The sequence below is a fragment of the Vulpes vulpes genome, chromosome 7, assembly GCF_048418805.1.
Source record: "Vulpes vulpes isolate BD-2025 chromosome 7, VulVul3, whole genome shotgun sequence".
Classification (NCBI taxonomy): domain Eukaryota; kingdom Metazoa; phylum Chordata; class Mammalia; order Carnivora; family Canidae; genus Vulpes; species Vulpes vulpes.
In genome coordinates this window covers 78279694-78305425 of record NC_132786.1, presented here as the reverse complement: position 1 = coordinate 78305425, position 25732 = coordinate 78279694, and the positions used below count along the sequence as shown (strand labels likewise).

At 36.5% G+C, this 25732-nt stretch overlaps 1 protein-coding gene across 1 annotated transcript in view; it reads left to right on the top strand.

The window, feature by feature from the left end:
• The window catches only part of ELAPOR2 (endosome-lysosome associated apoptosis and autophagy regulator family member 2), a 169346-nt gene that overhangs the window by 105949 nt on the left and 37665 nt on the right, over nucleotides 1-25732 (top strand). The window contains exons 5-12 of the mRNA XM_072764165.1: nucleotides 2666-2752; nucleotides 4757-4862; nucleotides 6109-6261; nucleotides 6863-6951; nucleotides 17242-17422; nucleotides 18899-19027; nucleotides 24174-24264; nucleotides 24949-25051. Coding sequence (XP_072620266.1) covers nucleotides 2666-2752; nucleotides 4757-4862; nucleotides 6109-6261; nucleotides 6863-6951; nucleotides 17242-17422; nucleotides 18899-19027; nucleotides 24174-24264; nucleotides 24949-25051 — 939 coding nt within the window. The remainder of the gene's footprint in view (nucleotides 1-2665; nucleotides 2753-4756; nucleotides 4863-6108; nucleotides 6262-6862; nucleotides 6952-17241; nucleotides 17423-18898; nucleotides 19028-24173; nucleotides 24265-24948; nucleotides 25052-25732) is intronic.

Genomic DNA, 25732 nt, shown 5'->3' with positions numbered 1-25732 from the left:
GGGAATTAAGGAGGGCACGTGATATATGAGCACTGGATGTTCTATGCAACTGATGAATCACTGAACTCTACTTCTGAAACTAATAATACATTATATGTTAATTAATTGAATTTAAATTAAAAAAGAATAGACTATTACTACTAAAATTATTTAAGTATTTAATATAGGGGTACCTGGCTGGCTCAGTTGGAAGAGTATGTGACTCTTGATTTCAGGATTGTGTTTGAGCCCCACATTGGGTGTAGAGATTGCTAAGATAAATAAAAAAGAAACTTTTTAAAAATTAATATAAACTGTGTCTAATTTAGCAAATAGTTGTTGCAGTCTCTCAAATGCTTGAGAAAATATTTTCAGATTGACTTCTTTAAAAAAAATTGTGTGTTGTATAAGTAACTGGGAAAACTGATCTTGTAAAATGTTTCTGTGGTTCAGATTTCAGGAGCCCAGGTACTAATTATTCTAAAACAAATATATTTTGCTCCTGATAATGGAAATTTGTAAGTCAGAAGTTTGATAGGAAGAGATACTTGCCATAAAAATACGAGCTTTAGGGATCCCTGGGTGGCGCAGCGGTTTGGCGCCTGTCTTTGGCCCAGGGCGCGATCCTGGAGACCCGGGATCGAATCCCACATCAGGCTCCCGGCGCATGGAGCCTGCTTCTCCCTCTGCCTGTGTCTCTGCCTCTCTTTCTCTCTGTATGACTATCATAAAAAAAAAAAAAAAAAAAAAAAAAAATTAAAAAAAAAATTTAAAAATATGAGCTTTAGATTTGAAGTCAAGAGATTCTGGGTCAAGTCCCAACTGCAGCGGCTGATTATGTGTTTTGGACAATGAAGTTAACTTTCTGGCCCTCAGAATTCCATTTTGCAGAGTGGATTGTATGACAAGACCTTTAAGGATCCTCCTTGTCCTAATATCCTTTGATGAGTTCAAAATGTTAAGTGATTTTCAAACAGATTTGCTTTTATAAGCTACATTGTGTTTGCAAAAAAAAACACTTCTTAGGGTAAATGATTCCCGATTCCATGAAACATTTTTGCAATACTACCAAAATGAGAGTAAAGTTAAGAAGTTAGGTAATTATAAAACTGTTAGAATAAGCACTCAGTTTTATATTGTTGAGTAAGTCCTTTGAGAGTTGTTGGTAAAGGTACTCTTAAGGCATGAAGTTTTATTAGTTCCTTTGAATGTTGCCTCTGTGCTTCTGGTTACAAATTGAAAAGAGGTGGTGAGTTCCTTCTTTTGTTGATGTTTCAACTTTATAGGTTACAGTTTATTGACTCAGAGTGTCAACACTTCAGTCATCATGCTTATGGTTAATGGAAAGGAAATACCTGAAGCCTGAAGGAAAGTCGTACCTACGGATATTACATAATTTAAAGCAGTCAAGTATTTAATTTTAGAGCTATGGGAATTTCATTCAGCTCCTCTACTCTTCTTTTTAAGCAACGGAGCTGAAACCTAGAGAGAATAAGTGGTTGAATCAAGGTCATACCTTTACTACTTACTTTTAGAATGAAGAACAGAAATCAGATCCCAGAATGCCAGTAGAATATCCTAATATCACATGATGTTTGATTTCAGCTGGAAAAACAAAACAAAACAAAACAAAACAAAACAAAACAAAACAAAACAAAACCTTTCAGCTTATCCACATATTGACCACCAAAGGTATATTTAGGGTGCATATCTGCTTAAAAATGGCTTAACACTTGCATTAGAATGTTCATTATGCTTATAGTACATATCTGATACTTAAATTCAGATTAAACAAATATCTTCAGTGGCTAATATTCTCTGGTATTTCTAGTTAATAATCTTTTAGGAAATATCTTTATGGAGAACATTTTAATGTTGTTGATAAACTGCTCAGGAGGATGAATGAAATGGAGAAATGAATGAAGAGAGAAATAGCCATTTTGGCCAAAGTAGAGGTTACAAGTTTTTATGTCAACCCTACTGTGTTGCTGCCTCTTATGCAGTATTGCAGAATGGCCTAGCTTTTTGATGTCTGTGTATTCTTCAGAGGCCTGGAAAAGTAGTGTGCAAACCTTTAGGAATTTTATAAGAATTGTCTGGAAAGCACAAAATGTTTGGTGCTAAAGATAACAGCTGTAGTCATTTGAACTGGTCCTATGATTCACATTTCCCCCCAAATAAAAATTTAGGGCTTTGGCTTTGACTGTAACTACTTACCTACATATGTGGAATAAGTCCTGGGGAATTGAAAACAAAGCAGGTGTCATTTATTTATTAATTTAAAACCTGACTTCCCTAAATCTTATAAAAATATGCTTTATTTTTATACTATTGGGCCTGCATGGTGAATTAGAGCTCTTAAAACTTTTGATAAGGTTTTCATAATGACTTTTTCTCCTTTCTGTGAATTTTCTGGTTTAACTGTTCTCATCCTCTCTCCTTTCCTCCTCTCCTGATTCTTAACCTTTTTGTTATAATAATGAGGATGCTTTACATAGAACCACTTGTATACAGTTGTCACTTGGGCTCCAGAGGTCTTGGTATGTTTACTTTCTGAGAATCACTCACAGTCATTATTTAGTATGTTTTGAAAGAGGCTCTTGCAGCCTGTCCTATGCTGAGTAACAAATTTAATTAGAGCCATTATTCAAGAAGCTTTACTGGGGCCCTTGTGTTTAATCCACAGATTCAAAATGATCAGTGCCAGGAGATGGACACCACTGCAGACAAGTGGGTAAAACTCACAGACAATGGAGAATGGGGCTCTCATTCTGTAAGTCTCTGTTCATCTTCTCTCCCACCAACCCCCATTCTGCTCCTTCCTTTCCCCAGTCTTACAAAAATGTTCGTGAAAAAAAAATTGTTAATTTAGAGTTTCTAGTTAGGGAAGAAATTGCCCCAAAGTTTCAGGGACATAGCTTCTTTGTAGGTGTTTTTTCTTGCTTTTCTTGCCTATCTCTTTCTCCTTAGGCTTCTTTCCCTACTCTTTCCCATCATACTCCAACTTTCTCCTTTTCAAAGGGGCATTGAGAAGAAACTAAGGCTATTCAAAATTAACACAGAGAACCATGGGGCATATAAGTTTACATATGTGCCTGTCACATGGGAACAATCAGTGGCTCTTGGCACTGGAAGGATCCTTTGATCCAATTTTCTCTGCAGTTACCCCAACAAGGGACTTTCCAGCTTGTCTTGTTAGGGGCTGGATTGACTCCCCTGTTGGACAGCTCTCCATGTCACAAAATCCATCATTGTTGGCGCCTAAACCTGCTTCTTGTTTATCATCTGTTGCTCAGAGTTCTGTCTCCGGTTACATTGGGTGAGGTACCTGCATAGTCTCCTCAGGACAACTCTAAATGCTTGAAAGCAGTGATCATGCAACATAATCTGTGAATCTGTTATTATTTGAGGGCACTGTCCCTTTAGAATGAGGCACAGTTTTAAAATTTAACTCTGGCTTATTGTAGCTCTGTTTCTGTAGGCACTTGGCTTAATCTCTTTTGTTTTGTTTTTGGCTTATTCTCTTTGAATCTGATTTTTCATGTAAGAAATGGGAGCAGTCTTGCAGGATTAAATGAGAGGACATATGGGAAAGGCCCGGTGTGGTGCCTACAGTGTAGACTGAACTCTATTTCAGTAAGTGACCACCCACCCTCAACTTTGTATTGGAGCAGGTGCCTCATCCTTGAGTGATTAATACAATGTACCCTTTCAGACTGTCTTTTTGATCTGTATGCCTGGAAATGATATTAGAGCCACTTAAGATCCATTCACCTAAGCGTTCATTAAGCTGTGCTTTGAAAGTACAAGTAACCCTTGGCAACTAATATACTTTCTTCACTTAACACAAGTGAAAGTACTCAGTGCACTACTTTTCTGAATGCGTGGCAGGGTGAAGTACTTGGATATGTTTTAATTTCATACAGCTTGAATTTGGCCAGCCAGAGACTACATAGAAGAATAAGAGTGGCAGATGAGAAAGCAAAGAACCTTTAAATTAGTTCATTTGACAGAAACAGCATGAGATTTACTGGAAGTGTTGTTTGATATGTAAATAGAACAATGTACTGGTGGCAAAGGAAGCAAATATTAAATGTAATATCATTTACATTCTGGAGTCATTTAAATCATGTTATTTTATAACAGTCCTATTTTCTCTGGTTGTCATTGCAGTATTGTTTATTAAACAATTTTAGAAGGAAGCAAAGTCTTTCTGTTGCCTTTTTGTTTTCAGAGTCCAGAGATCTACTTATGAATAGTGGCAGTCAACAAATATATAATTGGGTTGAGTGCCTTTTCACTCTCTGGAATGAATTCCTTTTTAAATATAAACCAAGACTTCAGGCACATAGTTTAAAAATTCTTTTATTTTTTTGTTCAGGCTTAAATAATTTTCTTTTCCTTCTTTGTTGCTTTATTTTTTGGATTGGCAATTTTTTTTTTTTTTTTTTTAGAAAATACGACTATAGCACAGTAGACTTAAATTTGTAGGTGCCCAGTTAATGGTGTTTCATTATAATGCCTTGAACAGTGTTTAAGGGATTAGCTTTTAGATATGGTTAAAGTAGCATGATTTAAGGACATCTGGGTGGCTCAGTGGTTGAGTGTCTGTCTTTGGTTGGGATAGAGTCCTGCATCAGGTTCCCTGCAGAGAGCCTGCTTCTCCCTCTGCCTATGTCACTGCCTCTCTCTGTGTGTCTCTCATGAATAAATAAATAAAATCTTTAAAAAGTAGCATGGTTTATCTGACCTGAATGCCCTGTGTTCTTCTTTACAGGTAATGTTGAAATCAGGCACCAACATATTGTACTGGAGAACCACTGGGATTCTTATGGGTTCTAAGGCAGTCAAGCCAGTTTTGGTGAAAAATATCACAATTGAAGGTACTTCGTAGCAATTTTTTTTTTTTTTAGTAACCACATATCACAATTTAGAGTTAGTTAAAACATCAATTAAATTGTTGGTTTGGATGGCTCAAGGGTTTATGAGGCAGAAATTAGTATGTTAGCCATCGTACATGTCTAGAGATCCTGGTTTTATTTTTGGCAAGTTGACTGGTATTGTTTTTTTTTTTTTTTTTTGTATCCTTAAATTAATCTGTGTGAAAAAATAAGCACGATAAAAATTTTCAATGTCTTTACATAAAACATAAGGATCATTGTTAGTAAGAAACTATTCTTCATTTAGGAAACACCTATTATGCCAGGCATCAAGCTCACACAGGTCACTAAATCCATAGAAATAATAAAATAAACTCATCTGCCTGTCTCCTAAACCTCTTATGCCTCTCTGAACCAGCCAGACATTTTCTGTCCCAGAAGAGCAGCCAATAAACCCTGGCATGGTTCATTCTCAATTAGGGCTAATTTTAATTAAGGCAGTGATTCTCCTTTATTAATGGCTTGTATTTTACTACTTTCTATATGGTTTCCTGTGACACTAATTTATTAGTCATAGGGACATCTGCTGGCAAAGGCTGGAATTACAAGCCAGAAAAAAGGCCACTCCTCCCAGGGTTTGGGTCTTGCTTGTGACTTAATGATCAGTGGAGAAAAAGGGAACAGGTGGCTGCAAAGATCAAAGCAGAGTAGGCTGGTACAACTGGAGGAGACCTTAGAGTTCATCCCACTTCTGAGTTAGTGGAGTTGTCTCTTGACAACTCAGTTTATAATTTAGTATACCTCTGTCGAATCTCAATCTAAGTGTTTGCTCTACTTAGGGTGTTTTATTTTTATTTTTTTATTTTTATTTATTTATGATAGTCACAGAGAGAATGAGAGAGAGAGAGAGAGAGAGAGGCAGAGACATAGGCAGAGGGAGCAGCAGGCTCCATGCACCGGGAGCCCGACGTGGGATTCGATCCCGGGTCTCCAGGATTGCGCCCTGGGCCAAAGGCAGGCGCCAAACCACTGTGCCACCCAGGGATCCCTACTTAGGGTGTTTAATTCAGTATCTATCCCAGTTTTTTGCAGACAGTAAATATTTCCTTGGTGTTGAATGAATGGAATAAAGGGTCCTGGCTTAATGCTACTGTTTCTCTCACTTCTGATAGAAGCAGCAAGAAGGTGCTGATTTGCTTCTTGCTAGTGGGTCCTTCCTCCCATGCTCTGTTTTTAAATTACCACACAGGGGTGGCATACACATCAGAGTGCTTTCCATGCAAGCCAGGCACATTCAGCGACAAACCAGGTTCCTTCAACTGCCAAGTCTGTCCCAGAAACACCTACTCTGAGAAAGGAGCCAAAGAATGTATAAAGTGTGACGAGCACTCCCAGTTTTCAGGTAGGACTAGTTTTTGTCAGTTTATGTTCTTTGTTTTCTCTCTAAATTTATGTCTGTTGAGAATGTGTATTCATAAGACAGAAGCCACACTGAAATGTGGTGGGAACAGTGTGCCAGAAACCAAGTGCTGAAGTGAATCAATACTGAATGGATAAAATACAACTTCTTACCCTTTTGTGCATGACTTTTCCATTCGCCCTTTTTTCTGTTCCACACCGTATGGAGAACTGCTATTGATATATTTATACTCATCTAAAACAAATCATATTGTACTTTACATGATTCGGTGGCATAGAGATAGATATACTTAGAAAATTTTCATTTGCTGCAAATATACAATGTTCATTGATGATGGAAGACATCTAATATCTTTTTGGGAAAAATTATGATAGGTTTCTTGTGTATCATGGAAAAATTTATTGATCTAGGGTATATAGAAATGCAGGCCTTTATTTTCCTTAGGCCTAGCTAGTTCTTCCTAAATTGCTCTGGTAAGGTTATTTTAAATTTTGAGTTGTCTGGGTTTGTTTGTTTGATTTTTGCCTTTTCTGAGAGTCACAACATAAATGACTAATTTCTGAAATGTGTTTTTATGTTGCAGAAGAAGGATCCAGTGAGTGTACGGAGCGACCTCCCTGTACCACAAAAGACTATTTCCAGATCCATACTCCGTGTGATGAAGAAGGAAAGGTATAGGCTATGTTCAGTCCACTGCATTCCGTGTTAGTCCAACCCTCTTCCCAATTTGAGCAGACTCTAGTTTGTTTGTGAGAGACTTAAATGAGTTGAGTTATAATATGTGTTTGTAAGTAGGACATGAGGAAATTTAAGAATGTAGATTCTGAGTCTTGCTATCCTGGCTTTAATCTCATGCTATTACTTATTAGTGCTATGGTTATTTGCTCTAAGTTTGCTTTTTCATCTGTAAAATGGGGTTAATTTACTTCTTACTTCACAAGGTTGTTATGAGAATGCAAGACATTATCAGTTTAAGGTTCCTTGTGTAGTGTCTGGCACATAGTGAGTGTTCCATAAATCACTGCTATTTTTAACAGCTAATTTTTTTTTTTTCAGAAGTAATAGAACCAGGAGGAACACAGTCTTAAAATGTGTACTGTGACTCACAGGATGAAAACATCCTGTAACTTCTCTTTAATTATTTGGTTCCTCAGTAGGTTTGATCAATAAAAGCCATGCAGCCATAGGCAAATTCAGTTATGGCAGATTACTGTGTAATTGTGTTTAGAAAATGCAAAGCAATTAACCTACAGCTGGCACTTCGCCAGAGGAAAAATACGCACGTGAACCTTGCAGTTGATGTGGTATTCTCTGTATGACAGTTAGCCTGTATTAGCATGTGTCAGTAGGAGAAACTGAGATTGAAGTGGTTGCAGGGGTGCCTGGGTGGCCCAGTTGGTTGAGCATTTGACTCTTGGTTTCAGCTCAGTTCATGATCTGATGGTTGTGGGACCCAGCCCTGCACTGGGCTCTGTGCTCAGTGCAGTTTGCTTCAGGTTCTTTCTCCCTCTCCTTCTGCCCCTCTCCGCTCATGCTCTTTCTTCCTGTCTTTCTTTCTAAAGAATAAATAAATAAAATATTTTAAAAAAACATGGCTGCAATGCAGCATTCTTTCTTTGTGTTTACATCTTTGAAATCATGGCATTTAATTTCTTGACCTAGTTTGCAGAATATATATACGTGTCAGAATCACTTTTCTTTTCTTAATTTAATTTTATTATTTATTTATTTATTTATTTTTAAAGATTTTATTTATTTATTCAGGATAGTCACACACACACACACACACACACACAGAGAGAGAGAGAGAGAGAGAGGCAGAGACACAGGCAGAGGGAGAAGCAGGCTCCATATAGGGAGCCTGATGTGGGATTCGATCCCGGGTCTCCAGGATCGCGCCCTGGGCCAAAGGCAGGCGCCAAACTGCTGCGCCACCCAGGGATCCCTCTCTTAATTTTATATCCTTAGGTTCTAATATGTACTTTTTATATTTGTGTGATAATTAATCTTACCCTGAGTCCTTAAATTTTTTTTTAAAGAATTAACTCTTTAGTACTTAAGACCAAGTTTATTCTAGTGTTTTCAGGAGAGCTTTTACTTGCTCAGAATAAACTCAAGGGAAGTCCAGTTTAAATTAGTGGAGAATTTTAATAATTAGAAGTATATGTATTGTTTTAAATAAGAACAGTAACTCAAATAGCCCTATAATGATGGCCAAGGAAGGGATATTTCCACTTAGAAAATACATACAGAGAGTCACTAAGATGAGTTGAAAGTAATTTGAAATAATGTTTCTTCAGCTTAAACTTTTTAAGTTAAATTTGTCTTATTAATAATAAGTAAGGCAAATTGAATTTGTTTTATGTAGTAATCACTAATTCAGCATTACTGAAGCTTAAATGAATGAGATCTAGTATAAAAATGGTTCTTATTTTTGCTATGATGAAAATATCCAAAAGTCCTATTTTTATTATGTCAATAAATAGTTTACTATGTTAGTGAATAGTGTGATAAAATTTAGTTGACCTGGGCCTAAAAGAAGTAAAACCATATATCAAATGTACAATGTACTGAATACCCATGCACACACACACACATACACACCTGTGTGCATGCATGTACCCACAGGCGTGCTGTGTTCACACATACACACAAATTACATTTTTCTGTGGAGTCTGGGTGGACTCTGAACACATCAGTATAGAACACATTGTATTAGTGCTCTATAAACTCAGTGATTCTTTAAAAAGTGATTTAAGACTCGTTTCAGGAAAAATGTGTCTAGCTTCAGAGGTAAACAAAAACCAATAGAAAGTTAATTAACAGATATAGTAGAGAAATGTAGATTACACACGAATTTAAATTTTTTAATATTTTCATTTGTTTCAAAATTTTCATTTGTTCTGGTTTCATCTTTTAAAAAGGTATTTTAATCTTGCTTGGCACAGCCTGGTGATTTGCTGATGGTTTAGTGATGTTTCCAGGTCGTTCAATGACTGTAGCTTTTTTTGTCCTGTCATACTCTCTTTGATCTTATTGCTTAGAGAAGATCCCCAAGGGAAGCAGCTATTGAGGTAGACAGACTTTGAACATTATAATTTATATGACACAGGAATGTCACAGGTTTCTGTGTTCATTTTGAAGGCCGATTATTTGATTGCTTCCCTCCTATAGGGAACAGTTTTCAGAAATATTTCAATTAGTAACTGAAGCCATTCTAATTCTGACTGAGGGACTCTCATTAACATCAGGAAATGTGGACTTTCTATTCTTTCATTCATTTATGCAGTGAATCTTTATTGAGCACTGGTTAAATTACAGAGTTCTGGGTGATGAGGGCAGAACCAAGGACAGGCAGAAGAGGAAGGTAACTGTCTTCATGGATTGTAGAACAGTGGTTGTCCATTTTTTTGTGTGTGCAGCAGACTCACCTGGAAGTTCTTGTCCTGGGTTTTTCATTTCAATAGATCTGGAGCAGGACATGAGAATTTATATTGCTAAAAAGTTCCCAGGTAATTCTAATTCTAGGATCTCAGCAATTTGAGATTTCAGAGAAAGAGCCTGGATTTCAGAGGAGAGATGGTCTTTCAAAGAAAGAAAGAGAGAGAGAGAGAGGAGGAGGGAATGAAGGAGAAAAGGAAGGAAGAGAAAGAGAGAGAAAGAAAGAAAGAAAGAAAGAAAGAAAGAAAGAAAGAAAGGAAAGAAAGAATTATTTTCAGTTGTGATTAGTGTCACGGCAGAGAAGTCTTGAGTTTTATGGGGATCTGACCCAGCCTGAGAAGGCTTCAGATCTGTACAAAACCTTGGCCAAGGCATGGAGGAAGAACATTTCTGGAATAGGAGCAGGATGGTGAAGATCTGATGTGGGACACAGCATGGAATATCTGAAGAACTAATGACTAGAATGTGGGGGTGTAGGAAGGGGGTTGCATTTACTACATCTAATGACATAGGCTTGGGCTAGAATAGAGAGGTTTCAGAGTGATGAGTTAACTTGAAATTTTTTGTGTATGTTTTATTTTCAAAATGTTGTTTAGAGCCCACTTTTTAAACATATATTAAGATATACTCATATGGCTGCATACAAGCACATGCACAGATTCAGTGCTTGAGATTTGAACTAAAAAAATTTTGACCTTGCTAATGGCCAAGTAGTCATCGAGAGAAGGCATCTTTTAATGTTAGCATTGTATGATCACCTTATGGCTTCTCATGATCTCCCTATGGCTGAGATAGAGAATTGTGGACTAAATGGTATGGTTACAAGGATATATGGCTAATTAAGGAACTATATGTAAAATATTTGACTTAATAATTGGATATATCAACTAGGACTGTAGTTGATATTAACTAATAGTGTAGTTGGTATCATGTATTTGCCAAAGGAATATAAGTTTAACAACATAATTATACATATCCTAAGTCATACCAAGAATGAGTACATGTGAATTATTTTCAGCATTTGATTTAAAATCCTCAACTTGCATGAGGATGTTGGGAATAAGTATGTTAAATTGTAGAGCAATAAAGCAGGGGGAAATGACAGAAGTAAAATTTAGAGAGATCCCAGAGTGTTAGCATATTGTGCTTAAATTAGCAAAGTCCACATTTATTTGTATCAAGTTCTCAGATATAAAAATATTTAGAAAAGAGAAAACATTAATTTGCCAAAACTTGCCAGAAATATTTTGAAGAAAATCCAAGCTTTAGAACCTGGTTTTACCAAATTAAAAATGCATCAGACATTTAAAGGGGAAAGAAACCTCCCAAGAATACAAAGGATATTTAGTGTTCAATTAAGTGGGCTCATGCCTGAAAAACAAGTCACTCACTTGTTTATCATATCCATAAACGTTGTCTCAGATCTGCTTACATAAGTTAGAAGGATAAGGTGGTTTTGTAAGGAGTTAGCTACTTATAGACAATGTTTAAGGTTTTATTTATTTTGGGTTTTAGAACTAGATAGAATTAGTAACTTTTTGTTTTGTTTTGTTTTTGTCTTTTATCTCAGGGTGAAAAGTAGTTCCCTCCCCTGTCTTAACTGTGGGATGGAATACACCGTTCTTTTTAATGGTTGTAAAACAAGGTGTAAATTTTGCTCCCTCACTTGGAGATAATTAAGAATTCTGTTAATAAAATGAAAAGATACTTTCCAGATTTGGGGTAGGTGGAAGCAGAGCAGGAGAGAATTGAGTCACATGACTGGGAAGTTAACATAGAGCAAATAGTTTTATCAAGACATTTTTTTCTTGCTCTTCTCTTGGACACTCTTGGTTCATTTTGATTTCCTTTCCAGGCAATCTATTTCCTGTGGTAACAGATCCCTCTGGCATGTCCACCCAAAACAGTCTTGTCCTCACAGCTTTTGATCATAGAGGTGCTGAGCAAAGTTTCAGAAAAGACTCTGATTGGCCCTGCTTTAATCATGAGCCCACCTCAGACCAACCATTCTGTCCAGTAGGATGGGATACTTTGGTTGGACAGCTTCCTTCACCGGCTGGGCTTTGTGGCTGGGTGGCCAGACTGTGTAACTCCTTGTTCCTTTCACTGTCACACAAATCAGTACCTGAAGAGGAAAAGTTAGTGTCGGTTACCACAATAAAAAGAGAGTGATTCTGTGCAGGTTCACAGAACTCCTCTACCCTTAAATAACATGAATAGATCTGGCAAGATTGTCTTGATATACTGGGAATTCCCACAGAATTTTTTGCACACCTCTCCTGATATTTTCATAGTGGTTACAGAAGGTTTGCTAGTGTTTTGGTATCAGATCACTATTGCAAATACAATTCTTGTAAAGATGATTGTTTCCTTCATCAGACTCTCAGCTTCCTGTAGACAGAAACACATTCTTAATCACTTAAAAAGAAAAAAAAATCTGTCAGCTTGGTAAAGTATCTGGAACACAGAAGATAATGAAGCATCTTTTGAGTGAATTTATGAATGAGAAAATTAGTAAGTTAAGTGAATGAATGATTAACATATTTAGAGAGGTGTGTTCTGTCTTTGGCAGAGGGCTTGAGAAAATTTTGACAAAAAAGAAAATTTTGACAAAATGGGCAGAAGCTAGAGAAGAGAGGCCATGCATGATATTAAACCATTTGATATTAAATATGGTTGAAGTTGCTAATAATATTTTTTTTTCAGTTTGGAGAAAAGACACCATGGGATAGAGGAATTTGGATCATCTTTCTGACATGTTCTACATGTCCTAAAGAGATTTGATCTCTTCCCTTTGAATATACATGACATTTCATGTTTCTCTTGAAAACAATGATGGTGACAATAATTATGGTAATAGCAGTGATGGTATTAATAGCAGAAGCATCCATCACTTACACAATTGTGTGCATGCTCACTGTGTATGCACGTGTGTATTCAAACATTGCCTCTAATTCTTTTTTTCTTTTTTCTTTTTTTAATTTTTTTTTTATTTTTTATTTATGATAGTCACACAGAGAGAGAGAGAGAGGCAAAGACACAGGCAGAGGGAGAAGCAGGCTCCATGCACCGGAAGCCCGACGTGGGATTCGATCCCAGGTCTCCAGGATCGCGCCCTGCGCCAAAGGCAGGCGCCAAACCGCTGCGCCACCCAGGGATCCCCTAATTCTTTTTTTCAACAGCTATGCATTTTAGACAGTATTATACCCAGTTTGTAGATAAGAGAACTGAGGCTTAATGAGGTTAAGTAATTTCTGGAAGGTTATAGCTAGTCACAGCTAGTGGGTCTTAAGACTGGAATTCTAACCCTAATTATGACTGCTTCCAAATCTGATGCTTTTGCATCCTCTTCATATATTTTCTTTTTTTTATATATTCTAGCACTTTGTGAACCTGTCATCAGCTGCCTTCACAGCAATTTGTCATTCTAATATTACAGTGCTTTCTTCTATACACCGTAGGTACTTAACAAAAACTTCCTAAGTAGGACGATAAAGCACTTGAAAGGAAATTATAGAAAAGAAGAAACACAGTTTTCTGTATTATTCCATAAGGCAGAATTTGGATGAACTTATAGAAGGTAAATTCCATTGGTACATAATGATGTTCAAACAAGCAGAGCTGCCCACTTCTGAAACAGCATGTTTTGTCAAAGAGCAAACTTGCAGCCAAGGCTGGGAGAGTGCCTGGCAGGACAGGATGTCTTAGAAGGAAGCCTTCTTGAGAGGAAATATTTGACTCTGCAACTTAGTCATCCCTGAGACTAGGAAATTGATAGAGTTTGTCTAGTACTTTCTTTGCCCTTTAATAACTTTAATATTGCAAGTTATTTCAAATGCTCAGTGTCTCTTACACAGTGTTTGTGAATTACATAGCAAAAGTAAGATATAGGGGATATTTAAAAATAGGGTATAATGGGATATAGCCTTTAGAACTGCCTTTCTCTGGGGGCGCCTAGTTAAGCTCAGTTGTCCTCAGTCGGTTGGTTAAGCTTCTGCCTTTGGCTCAGGTCATAATCCCAGCCAGGGTCCTGGAATGAAGCTCAGTTATCAGGCTTCCTGCTCAGCGGGGAGTTGGCTTCCCCCTCTGCCCTTCCCTAACTTGTGTGCTCTCTCTCTCTCCCTAATAAATAAAAATCTTAAAAAAAAAAAAAAAAGAACTGCTTTTCTTCCTATGTAGTTTAAGCAAGTCAAGAAAAATTGGAGACTGTGTTTCTGAATTAGGGTTTTGGGAAAGCATCATGGCATTTCTCAGTGCTTAGGGAGTTCTGAATTTGTAGAAAATAAAATTTCATGATAGTCTCCTTTAAAATATTTTTAAAAAACAACTTTATTGAGATTGAATTCTCATATCAGACAATGTATACATTTAAAGCCTCAGTTCAGTGTTTTTAGTATTTTCACCCCAATCTAATGCTATAGCATTTTCTTGCCTAAAGCCCTGGCTACAACCTGCAGTGCAATGTTCAATCTCCATGGTGTCTTTCACATAAACAAAGAAGAGGTCCCAAGCTTTGATGAATTTAGAAAGGGAATGAGGAGGTAACTACAAGGGAAGAGAAAACAGTAGAACCTTCATAGGAAAGGAATCCAAGTGGATGCAGATATGTAGATGGGTGAGCCGAGGACATGCTTAGAGCATTTGTAGATGTTGAGCATGGCTCTGAAGGAGGGGATGGACATAACTTGGCAGGACGGTGGGGATGTGTCAGAGATACAAATGATGAGGACCCTGTGTCTCACTATTGGAAGAGGTTAAGGATTGGGAAAGGCGGGAGGGCAAGCAACAGCCCACCTGGTTGGGAACATATGAGTCAGAACATCATGGAACACAAGGCAATGAGGTTGGCGTGGCTGTTAGTAGACTTATAAATCACATGTAATTTAGCTCTGATGAATTCAGCCACTGTGCAAAGCCTTGATGCTCTTGTGCAGGGACATTTGAAGGAAGAAGTCTGGTAACTGTGGACAAATGCAGTTTCAAAATTTATCTAACTTTTTTAGTCATCCCAGTCCTGAATTTAATTTTGACATGAGAATTGATAGCACCATGTGTTTCTCTTAAACGCATCTTATTCATGCTTAATATAAAATACTCAGACACTAGAGAGAGATATTCTCTAATCTTACTGGCAATCTGGTGAGTTTTGTTCTATTAGTGTTTTTTGGTTTCATAAAATATTTCATAATTTTATTTCAACTTGCCAAAGAATGAGTTGATTGTTGGTTTTTCACCTGCACTGTGAGCCATCTGGTGCTAAGTATCATTTATATTAATTATTATCTTTCCCCAGCCAGCTCCACTTGAAAGCATCTGTCCCCATTAGAAGGAGAGACATAGAATCAATCTGCCATATGAAGCAAGAGCCTTTGTAAACAAAACTTTTACTGTAGAGCATTTGAGATTTGGCTTCTAAATGTTTAAAAGTGGTGCACATTTTCTAATTTTTAAACATTTACTATTCATGGATTGAGAATCATGTGGTCAGCTGACTTGTCAAAAGTATATTTCCTTATTTTACACTTTTTGCCCTAACTGAACTGACCCTTTTTGACTAGTGTTTCTGTACTGTTTACTAGCTGTGTCTAATTCTTGGGCAAGTTGTGAAACAGCTCTTACCCACAGCTTCCTCATTTATAAACTTAAAGATAATAGTACTGACTTCCCACAGTGGTGGGGAGGAGTACAAGGCATGCCCCCCCCCCCATTGCAAGTACTCAGCCTCAGCACCACCCCTACTCCCACACGGGAACCCCCTGTTTTCAACCATGCAATAGTTCACACCTAACACAGTGTGACTTTAATTCATGTCAAAAGAAATCAGCAAATTTGCGAATTCATTGGGTTGGAAATTTGTTTTCTATACTCGCTAAGCCAGAATTTTAAAAAGACAATCCCCCAGATATAATGATGTTTTGTTTGCTTAGATTCTCTGGATTTTATACAGCCCTTTTCAGGGGAGTTAAAAACCCCTTATGGATACAGGGTCTAGTTTATTTATTTATTTTTTTTAGCTATTGAGGAAAGTTCAGCAGGAATGGCCATCATTTTATAGATGGGATGAGAAAGGCAGATGAAGTTGGCTGAACTGTATGATGTTGTGGGCCACAAAATGTATGCAGAAAGAGAGTTATAAAAGGAAAAATATTTATAATTCTGTTGAGACATCTGCCTTTTAAGCCATTTACCTTAAGCATCCTTCTTCAGATAAGGTAATTCTTCTGTAAGAGAATACTTGAGAATAAAATGGAGTAGTCTCAGGGTGTGCTATATATAATTTTCTACTAACTGAAAATAGCTATAGAGAATTGCCTTAAATTTTGTTTTTCCCATCCCAATAATAGACTTATTATTACAAAAGATGTTTTAAAGGAGAATGCATTCTTCCATTGGATTATATGTCTATTGAAGGAAACAAAGTCTCTTTTTAAAAACTATAGTTATGAAACTATTTATCCCTTTGCATTTAAAATACATTCTTGGGCAGCCCCAGTGGCGCAGTGGTTTAGTGTCGCCTACAGTCCGGGGTGTGATCCTGGAGACCCGGGATCGAGTCCTACGTCAGGCTCCCTGCATAGAGCCTGCTTCTCCCTCTGCCTGTGTCTCTGTCTCTCTCTCTGAATAAATAAATAAATCTTTAAAAAATCATAATAAAATATAATACATTCTTATTTTTACTGAGCCTGTTGATTTTGTTGATGAAATGGCTACACCATTTAATTTTTCTGGTTTCACAATGAGAGTAACTTTATAATCATAGTTTTCTGGGTTTGGCTGGGTTATAGTTATCTTGTGTATTTTGTGTCATGTAGGAATATGTGTATATGTTGAGAGAGAATGAAAAGACAAGGTTTAAAAGACTTCTGTCTTTGAAAGTAGATGTCTTAATTTTTTGTTGTTAGAAGCACTTGTAACAGGGCTCAGAATTAGAAATATTTTATCTATGGCTCTTGTGTCTAACATCAGGGTATTGGAAAAGATTCAGAGAGCAACCACATGTATTTGTGAAATGACAGGATCGAAATGTGAAGCTAGACATAGTCTTTTTAAAAATGTATACCTTTTCTTTTGTGATCATATTGTGCTAGCCACTGTGACAGGTATTGAGGGTGAAGGAAAGGAAGGGAGTAGTGGAAGTTTCTAAATGGAAAATGTAGTCTCTGCATAGAACCATATGTCATTATGGAATAAAGTAAATGAAAGGTTACAAGAGTAAGGGTTATAATCATGTATCTATATTTTAAAGTAGAATTCCATGATGATGAATGTGTGTATGGATGCAGTAAAGCCCACTTACAGCTCATAGTAAAAACATGTGGAAGTAATGACCATAGTCCCACCAAAGTTTTTTTCTTTTTGTCTCATTTTGTTGCTAATTGTTTTGATTTTCTTTACCTGGTTCTTCTATTCTTTCACTATTTGGTTTTTCCTAGGCTTTCTGTTTAATGTTTTTATTAATGGAAATTTGAGGTAAATAAAGCATCATATATGACCTGAAAGCTTTTCTTTTTCTTTCTGTAGACACAAATTATGTACAAGTGGATAGAGCCCAAAATCTGCCGGGAGGATCTCACAGATGCTATTAGGTTGCCCCCTTCTGGAGAGAAGAAGGATTGTCCACCTTGCAACCCTGGATTTTATAACAATGGATCATCTTCTTGCCATCCCTGCCCCCCTGGAACATTTTCGGATGGAACAAAGGGTAGGATGCCAAGTGGTCCAAGAAATGGACCTTTAGCAAAATAATCTTTTTGGACCATTGCGACCTTGTTCTTCATTGTTTTTATGGAAGACTTCTTTATAAAGCATACTTATCTCACAAAGACTGAAGAAGAATTGAGAAATATCGTAATGAATTGTGAAATCGCAGTGGCTTCTTTAACATACCACAAGGGTAGCTTTTTATTGGCATTTTGTGTAATACAGTAATTCTCTCTTCATGGAACAGCTCATTCTGCCTTTGAATGTTGATTAAAAAATATTCCACCATATTAAGTTTTAAGGATAGACACTCCTTTTGTAGTAAGTGTGTACACATATATTAATACAAGCATAAAATATAACCTCTTCTAATTCAGCTTTGGAATAGTAAATCACATTTTGTGCTATAGTAATAGCAAAAATCACTCATTTTAATCATATAGCAGTGAAGATAGTCTCTTAATTGTTTCAGGGTGTATAGTTGGGATTTTAGTTTTTAATTAATAATAAAGAAAGTGCTGCAGAATTTGTTTTAATTTTGGTAGACAAGAATTACAATGCACTTCAGCTGTAGTCATCTCACTTGAATGTAGCCGTGCCATCCTCTTACTTTCCAGAGGCTTCGATAAATAAGAAGGACTTAAGAGTCTGATTGACTTGGTTTTAAATTCACATCCCACAGATGACCATTAGTGTGACTTATCCAACTTACTTAAACCTTATGAAATTCAATTCTCCCGGTCATAAAATTGTGGATGATAATATCTAAATCATTATTATTGAGCAGGTTATATAAAAATGTGTCCTACAGCACTTTGGTATCAAAAAGTGTTTGCTCAGTGAACATTTCTCTTTAATGACATAATTAATACAAAGCATGTTGGGTAAATTTGGAAATGGTTGGAAGGGTCTCTTCTGTTTCATTGTTGCAGATATTAATTTAAATCAGGCTTATTTATAAACTTTACTCTTTCCAAACTTCTCAATTCCCAGTATCATTTTCCAACATAGCCAATATTTTGAATTTTAAGTAATGGGTCCATAATTCAATGGTCTAATACTCTGTTAATAACCAATAGGAAGGCTGAAATATCTCATTGTTCATGAGGTAAAGGGAACTGATTCTAAGGTCACATATAAGAGAATTAGTTTCAGATTACCCCTCTTGTGGAGGGTGATTTGATGTTAGCAGTTACTCTCAGAAATGAAGGAAAATAATTTTAAAAGATTTTTTACTGATCCTTTTCCTTTTACATGTTAGTCAAGTGTATATGGGTAAACTATATCCAGAAATATTTTCTCTTCCAGATTGCTTTAGAAAAAATTATTAATTCTTAAAGGAACTGATGCTCTACTATCTCTCCTTCACACTTCCTTCTCTGCTAATAAAAAAATTTAGTAGTACTTAGGATAGAGGAAGAGGAAGATGGCCAGATGCGTTTTAACTATAATGGTTTATTTCATGTGTCTTTCCTAGAATGTAGGCCTTGTCCAGCAGGAATGGAACCTGCACTTGGGTTTGAATATAAATGGTGGAATGTCCTTCCTGGCAACATGAAAACTTCCTGCTTTAATGTTGGGAATTCAAAGTGCGATGGAATGAATGGTGAGTTTAGAATCAGCCTACTGGGTGTATTTGGGTAGTAGATTCTTGGACTCAGCTCTCTAAAAATATACCAAATACCAGTATGAGGAACTTCATTCCTATCAGTTGGCTACTTGTCTATCTTCTAGCCTTCACATTGAAATAGTAAATGTGGTGTCACAGCCAGTTGACTTTTCCGTAACAGTATAGATTATTTTGCATTTTTTTGGAGTCAGCTTTGAAGTAGATATTGAGAATCACCATTTATGGCTATAAATTCCAGAATAGATCACCAAGGGATATAATGAAATCTAAGTCACTTGCCATTTTGAAGAGTAGTATGACAGCATTTCTGCCTGGATTGTTTGAATCTGGCTCAGGACTGAGTGGTGTTGAGAAGTGTAATCATTTCTAACTCCTTCCCTATGAAATCTATGACTGTGTGTACAAAATATATTTAACTCTCACTTACTGAAAACTTAAAAATGTGGCAGTTCAATAAGATTGTGGATAAATTTCATTTGTTCTAATATTTTAAGACCTGAGAAGGGCTAGCACTTAGTTGTTATGCAATATTTGCTGGTTGAATGAGTAACCGTCTCTTTGTGTGTATTTCTAAACCAGACACTAGGAACCAGTGTTACAAATACTAGAGTTTTATGCCAAAATGCATCTTTTTACTTTTATCATCTCATTAGCAATTTTTATGAGCTCACTTTTTCTCCATATTATGTTTTTGTTGTTTTAAAAAATTCTTTTAAATTACATCTGTTTTAAATCAGTGCCTATCTGAAATTAATATACTTGGGATGTAGGAAGTGAGGTAAACACATGAAAGTAAAGATTGAAAAATACTAGGCCCTTGAATAATGTTGGTTACAAAGATGAGTGAGAGAGGGAAAGAGAAAGCCTTAATATACATTAAACCTTATGAAATATTCTCTTTTTGACCAATAATCCTAGGAAATTATCCTAAGGGAGAAGAAAAAAAATATAGTAGTTATTACTTGACCATAAATCCATGAGGGTTTGTGTTCCTAAAGTTAAGACCTATGGAAAGGGAGGTCTGGGTAGCTCAGTGGTTGAACGTCTGCCTTAAGCTCAGGGCGTGATCCTGGGTCTGGGATTGAGTTCGACATCAGGCTCCCTGTGAGGAGTGTGCTTTTTCCTCTGCCTATGTCTCTGCCTCTCTCTGTGTGTCTCTCATGAATAAATAAATAAAATCTAAAAAAAAAATCTATGGAAGAAAAATAAGACTGGGAAGGCCAGGGAATTGAATGAACTCATAAAAGCATTGATGTGTGTGTGTGTGTGTGTGTGTGTGTGTGTGTATTCACTTACTAGTAAAGATTATCTGGAACTTTTATTTGATCATTTAGAGAACTCTCAGGACAATACTCTTTGGAGGCCCTTGTTCCCTCCTTTACACTGAGACTAAAATTGAGATTTTTGATAATTTTCAGAAATGTTCAATTATTAATTTGAAAGATAGATATCTCTGCAGTATTAGTGTGTGATATTAGAATAGCACATAGTAATGTGAAAAATACAATACAGAAGTGAAGATAAAAGGTGATGTATATTTTTTTCTTTTCATTTGTTTTTATTGAAGTTTGATTTGCCAACATATAGTATAACACCCAGTGCTCATCCCATCAAGTGCCCTCCTGATTGCCCATCACCCAGTTACCCCAGCCCCCCGGCCACCTCACCTTCTGCAACTCTTTGTTCATTTCCCAGAGTTAGGAGTCTCTCATGGTTTGTCGCCCTCTTTAATTTTTCCCACTCAGTTCCCCTCCTTTCCCTTATTATCCCTTTTATTATTTCTTATGTTCCCTTTATGAGTGAAACCATATGATAATTGTCCTTCTCTGATTAACTTACTTAACTCAGCATAATACCCTCCAGTTCTATCCATGTTGAAGCAAATGGTGGGTATTCATCCCTTCTGATGGCTGAGTAATATTCCATTGTATATATAGACCACATCTTCTTTATCCCTTCATCTCTTGAAGGACATTGAAGCACCTTCCACAGTTTGGCTATTGCGGACATTACTGCTGTGAACATTGGGGTACAGGTGTCCTGGCATTTAAACATATCTGTATCTTTGGGATAAATACCCAGTGGTGCAATTGCTGAGTCGCAGGCACCTCCTTGCTGAGTTGAACCTCCACATGATTTTGCAGAGAGGCTGCATCAGTTCACATTCCTACCAACAGTGCAGGAGGGTTCCCCCTTCTCCACATCCTCTCCAACATTTGTTGTTTCCGGTCTTGTTAATTTTCACCATTCTCACTGATGTGAGGTGGTATCTCATTGTGGTTTTGATTTGTCTTTCTCCAATGACAAGTGATGCAGAGCATTTTCTCATGTGCTTGTTGGCCATGTTTATGTCTTCTTTGGTGAAATTTCTGTTCATTTCTTCTGCCCATTTCATGATTGGATTTTTGGTTTCTTGGGTGTTGAGTTTAATAAGCTCTTTATAGATTTTGGATACTAGCCTTTTATCTGATATGTCATTTGCAAATATCTTCTCCCATTCTATAGGTTGTCTTTTAGTTTTGTTGACTGTTTCTTTTGCTGTGTAGAAGCTTTTTATCTTGATTAAATCCCAATAGTTCATTTTTGCTTTTGTTTACTTTGCCTTCATAGATGAATCTTGCAAGAAGTTACTGTGGCCAATTCAAAAATGTTGTTGCCTGTGTTCTCCTCTAGGATTTTGATGGAATCTTGTCTCACATTTAGATCTTTCAAGCATTTTAAGTTTATCTTTGTGTATGGTATAAGAGAATAGTCTAGTTTCATTCTTCTGCACGTGGCTGTCCGATTTTCTCAACACCATTTATTGAAGAGACTGTCCTTTTTCCACTGGATAGTCTTTCCTGCTTTGTCAAATATTAGTTGACCATAGAGTTGAGGGTCTATTTCTGGGTTCTCTATTCTGTTCCATTGATCTATGTGTCTGTTTTTGTGCCAGTATCACACTGTCTTGATCACAGCTTTGTAGTACAACTTGAAATCCGGCATTGTGATGCCCTTGGCATTGGTTTTCTTTTTCAATATTCCCCTGGCTATTTGGTGTCTTTTCTGATTCCACACAAATCTTAAGATTATTTGTTTCAACTCTGTGAAGAAAGTCCATGGTATTTTGATAGGGATTGCATGGAACATGTACATTGCTCTGGGTAGCATAGACATTTTCATAATATTAATTCTGCCAATCCATGAGCATGGAATGTTTTTCCATTTCATTACATCTTCCACAATTACTTTCAGAAGTGTTCTGTAGTTTTCAGGGTATAGATCCTTTACTTCTTTGGTTAGGTTTATTCCTAGATATCTTATGCTTTTGGGTGCAATTGTAAATGGGGTTGACTCCTTAATTTCTCTTTCTTCAGTCTCATTGTTAGTGTATAGAAATGCCACTGATTTCTGGGCATTGATTTTGTATCCTGCAGCACTGCCAAATTGCTCTATGAGTTCTACCAATCTTGGGGTGGAGTCTTTTGGGTTTTCTATGTACAGTATCATGTCATCTGTGAGGAGAGAGAGTTTGACTTCTTTGCCAATTTGAATGCCTTTATTTCTTAGTGCCGCCTGCAGCCCAGGGTTTGATCCTGGGGACCCTGGATCGAGTCCCACGTCAGGCTCCCTGCATGGAGCCTGCTTCTCTCTCTGCCTGTGCCTCTGCCCCTCTCTCTTTCTCTGTGTCTCTATGAATAAATAAATAAAATCTTTAAAAAAAATCTATGGTATGCTAAAGTGTACACTAGAAAAAGTTGAAAAGAAATACATTGAAATGTTAAGAGCCTATCACTTGGAAGTGGGAAGTTTCAGGGAAGTATGAATTGCTTCATTTCTTTTCATTTAGTTTTACCATTAATAAATATTCCTCCTTGACACACATTGCTTTCCAAATCACCATAATAGCACAAAACAGTTTAAACATATTTTTATTTTACCTGATAATTCTTTCAGGATTCTTTTCTAAAAAAATATAGAAAAGCTTTACAAAAAATAGATTTATTATTGCAGTGTCATTTTTAGTACCTAAAGGGTAAAAATAATCCAAATGGTTAAACTGGATGTGTGGTCAAAGGAGGGAAGTCCAATAGTGAGATCTAGCAAATTATGGGCATTAATTATATCTGTCTACATGATAAACTATTAAGTCATGAATATGTTTAAGTATTTATGCATACAAATACATATGCAATAGTGTTAACATATAAGGCCATTACACAAAATGTCAGTAATAAGACCTCAATGATGTTAAAACCTCTTTATCCAAAGTTAGTAAAAAGAAACTCCTCAAAATGTTAGCAGTAGTTTTATTCTGGGTGATGGGATTAAAAGTAAGTATACTTGTCATATTTAATTTTTCTGTAGTTTCAAAATTTTAATAATAAATATAAATATTTATATTTATATAAAACACATAAATAATGGCATGTGGGGGATACTTGTCCTTTTTCATTTAATGTGACCATTTCAGTCTATGATATGTTTATTGTTTCTGTGCAGGGAACAGAGTTCCCATCACCTTCTATGTGCAGCTCTGCCTCCCCATTCTCTTGACAGTTGTTAGCATGTGCTTCTCTCTGTTATATTCTACTGACTCCTCAGTGAGGGGACACCCAGTCTTGTCTTTCTAACCTTAGAGCATATCATGATTCATGGCACTCAGTTAATGCCACTTGAGTTAATAAATAAGTGAATGAATGCAGAACAGGAGTTGTAAATTAGGGAACAGCAAACTATAGGAAAGAACTCTGGACTCTAAATCTTCATTAAGTAATTTAAAATTTCTAGTTTCCCTTGGTTACCTGAAGACTAAGATTTTCCATCTTAATTTATTAGAATGGATAAAGACCATCTGTTGTAGTTTAAAGAAAAAGCCCAATTGAGAAAACTGTTGTTAGTTTTTCTATTAAATAACTTCTGTGCAAAAATATGTATTTCTTGACTCTTTCTGGGGAATCATATGGAATGCCTTTATGATATTAGGAGTCTACCTCTGCATGCAATTAGCAACTGCAGTACAAACATAGGGAATTATTTTGGAGTTTTTCTAACTTTGAACACAAACACTAATACCTTTTTTTTTTTAACCCTAAAGAGCAATGGGATTTTTACTGATAAAGATGCCTTATCTCATTTCCAGGTTGGGAGGTGGCTGGAGATCATATCCAGAGTGGGGCTGGAGGTTCAGATAATGATTACCTGATCTTAAACTTGCATATCCCCGGATTTAAGTAAGGAAAACCAATTCTGATTCCTTTCTGTTAGAATCCTCATGCCTGTGTCCCTATAGAAATAGATGAAGTAGGACTGCCTACATAAATATGGTTATGTTGTGATGGACTTACCAAATAACAGGCTGTTGTAGGATAATGTACTACATTTAAGAATATCTGTAGAATTGGTGATTGAGAAACTGTTACTATTAGTCATATATTACTTAGATGAAGCTTGAAAGTTTTTAACAATAACTCTATCCAAATATTATAATAACTGTGATTCTTGTATGCTTTTAATGAAGAGGTCTTTGTCCAAGTTGTTTGGAGGAGTATCTTTTGGTTGATAAATGTAGTTTGTCTCAATTTTACCTGAAATCTAGTATGTTACAACTCTTTAAATCACTTTTTGCTTCAGTTTCCTATGTTGAAGTTTCCCAGTAGTCATATTTTTCTTGCTTTAGGATAGATGGTAATATTTACCGCAGGAGATTCAAGCATATTACCATAATTGTGTAGACTCCTTACTAGGATGGTCTGGGCATGCAGAGATTGAGTAAGGAAGAAGTTGTGGCTGTGGGGAGCCATTGATTAGGGGAAGAGGAGAGCATGGCTTTCTGCTTAATGGAAAAAGTGACTTAATTTTGTTCAATACTGTATTTAGATATATTATAAGTATTGTAATTTTAATCTGTCAAATAGACCACCAACATCTATGACTGGAGCCATGGGTTCTGAACTGGGAAGAATAACATTTGTCTTTGAGACCCTCTGTTCGGCTGACTGTGTTCTGTATTTCATGGTGGTAAGTGAAGGAGGGGCTTTCAAAGGTGGGTTTCTAAGCTTAACATTTTCTTTCAAGGGTCCATTCATTCATGCAAGTTGAGATAAAAATGCCATTTTTCTTCCATTTGTAGGTCCTTCAAAAAATTAAAAAAAAAAACTAAAGAAGTCATTAAGAAATGTGCAGTACAGCCCACAAGGAAAGCTTGTGTTCCTCATGGGGGAGGTCTGAGCAAAGGGATTTGGGTGACTATCAGTCTGGTAAAAACTGCTTCATAAAGATATGTCACCAGCACAGTGAAAATTCTCCTCTAATAACCATTGTGTAGTTCAAACCAGCAGGAGGGAAGAAGCTATATTAATAAGTGAGGATGGAAAATAATGGGGGGATAGGGCACTGGGAAGAGAGAAGACTTCACTGTTAAATTTCATAAATGTGGACAAAGGACTTTACCATGTTCATGTCATAATTTTGCCCATTTTTTTCTAGATGCCTTGTGCATTTGAACTCTTAGCTTGGGAAAAGTAGCAATACAAAATTTATTAAGACCTCATGTGGGTATTAGAAGGTTGTTGCCTATGATTTTAGCACTGTAAGTAGTGACTTCATAGACATTGTTTTTACTTTTTCCCCATAGTGTTTTAGTAGTTAGCAATCTATTAAGTTTCCTCCAGATATACAAGTTCAATGAAGATTTAAATA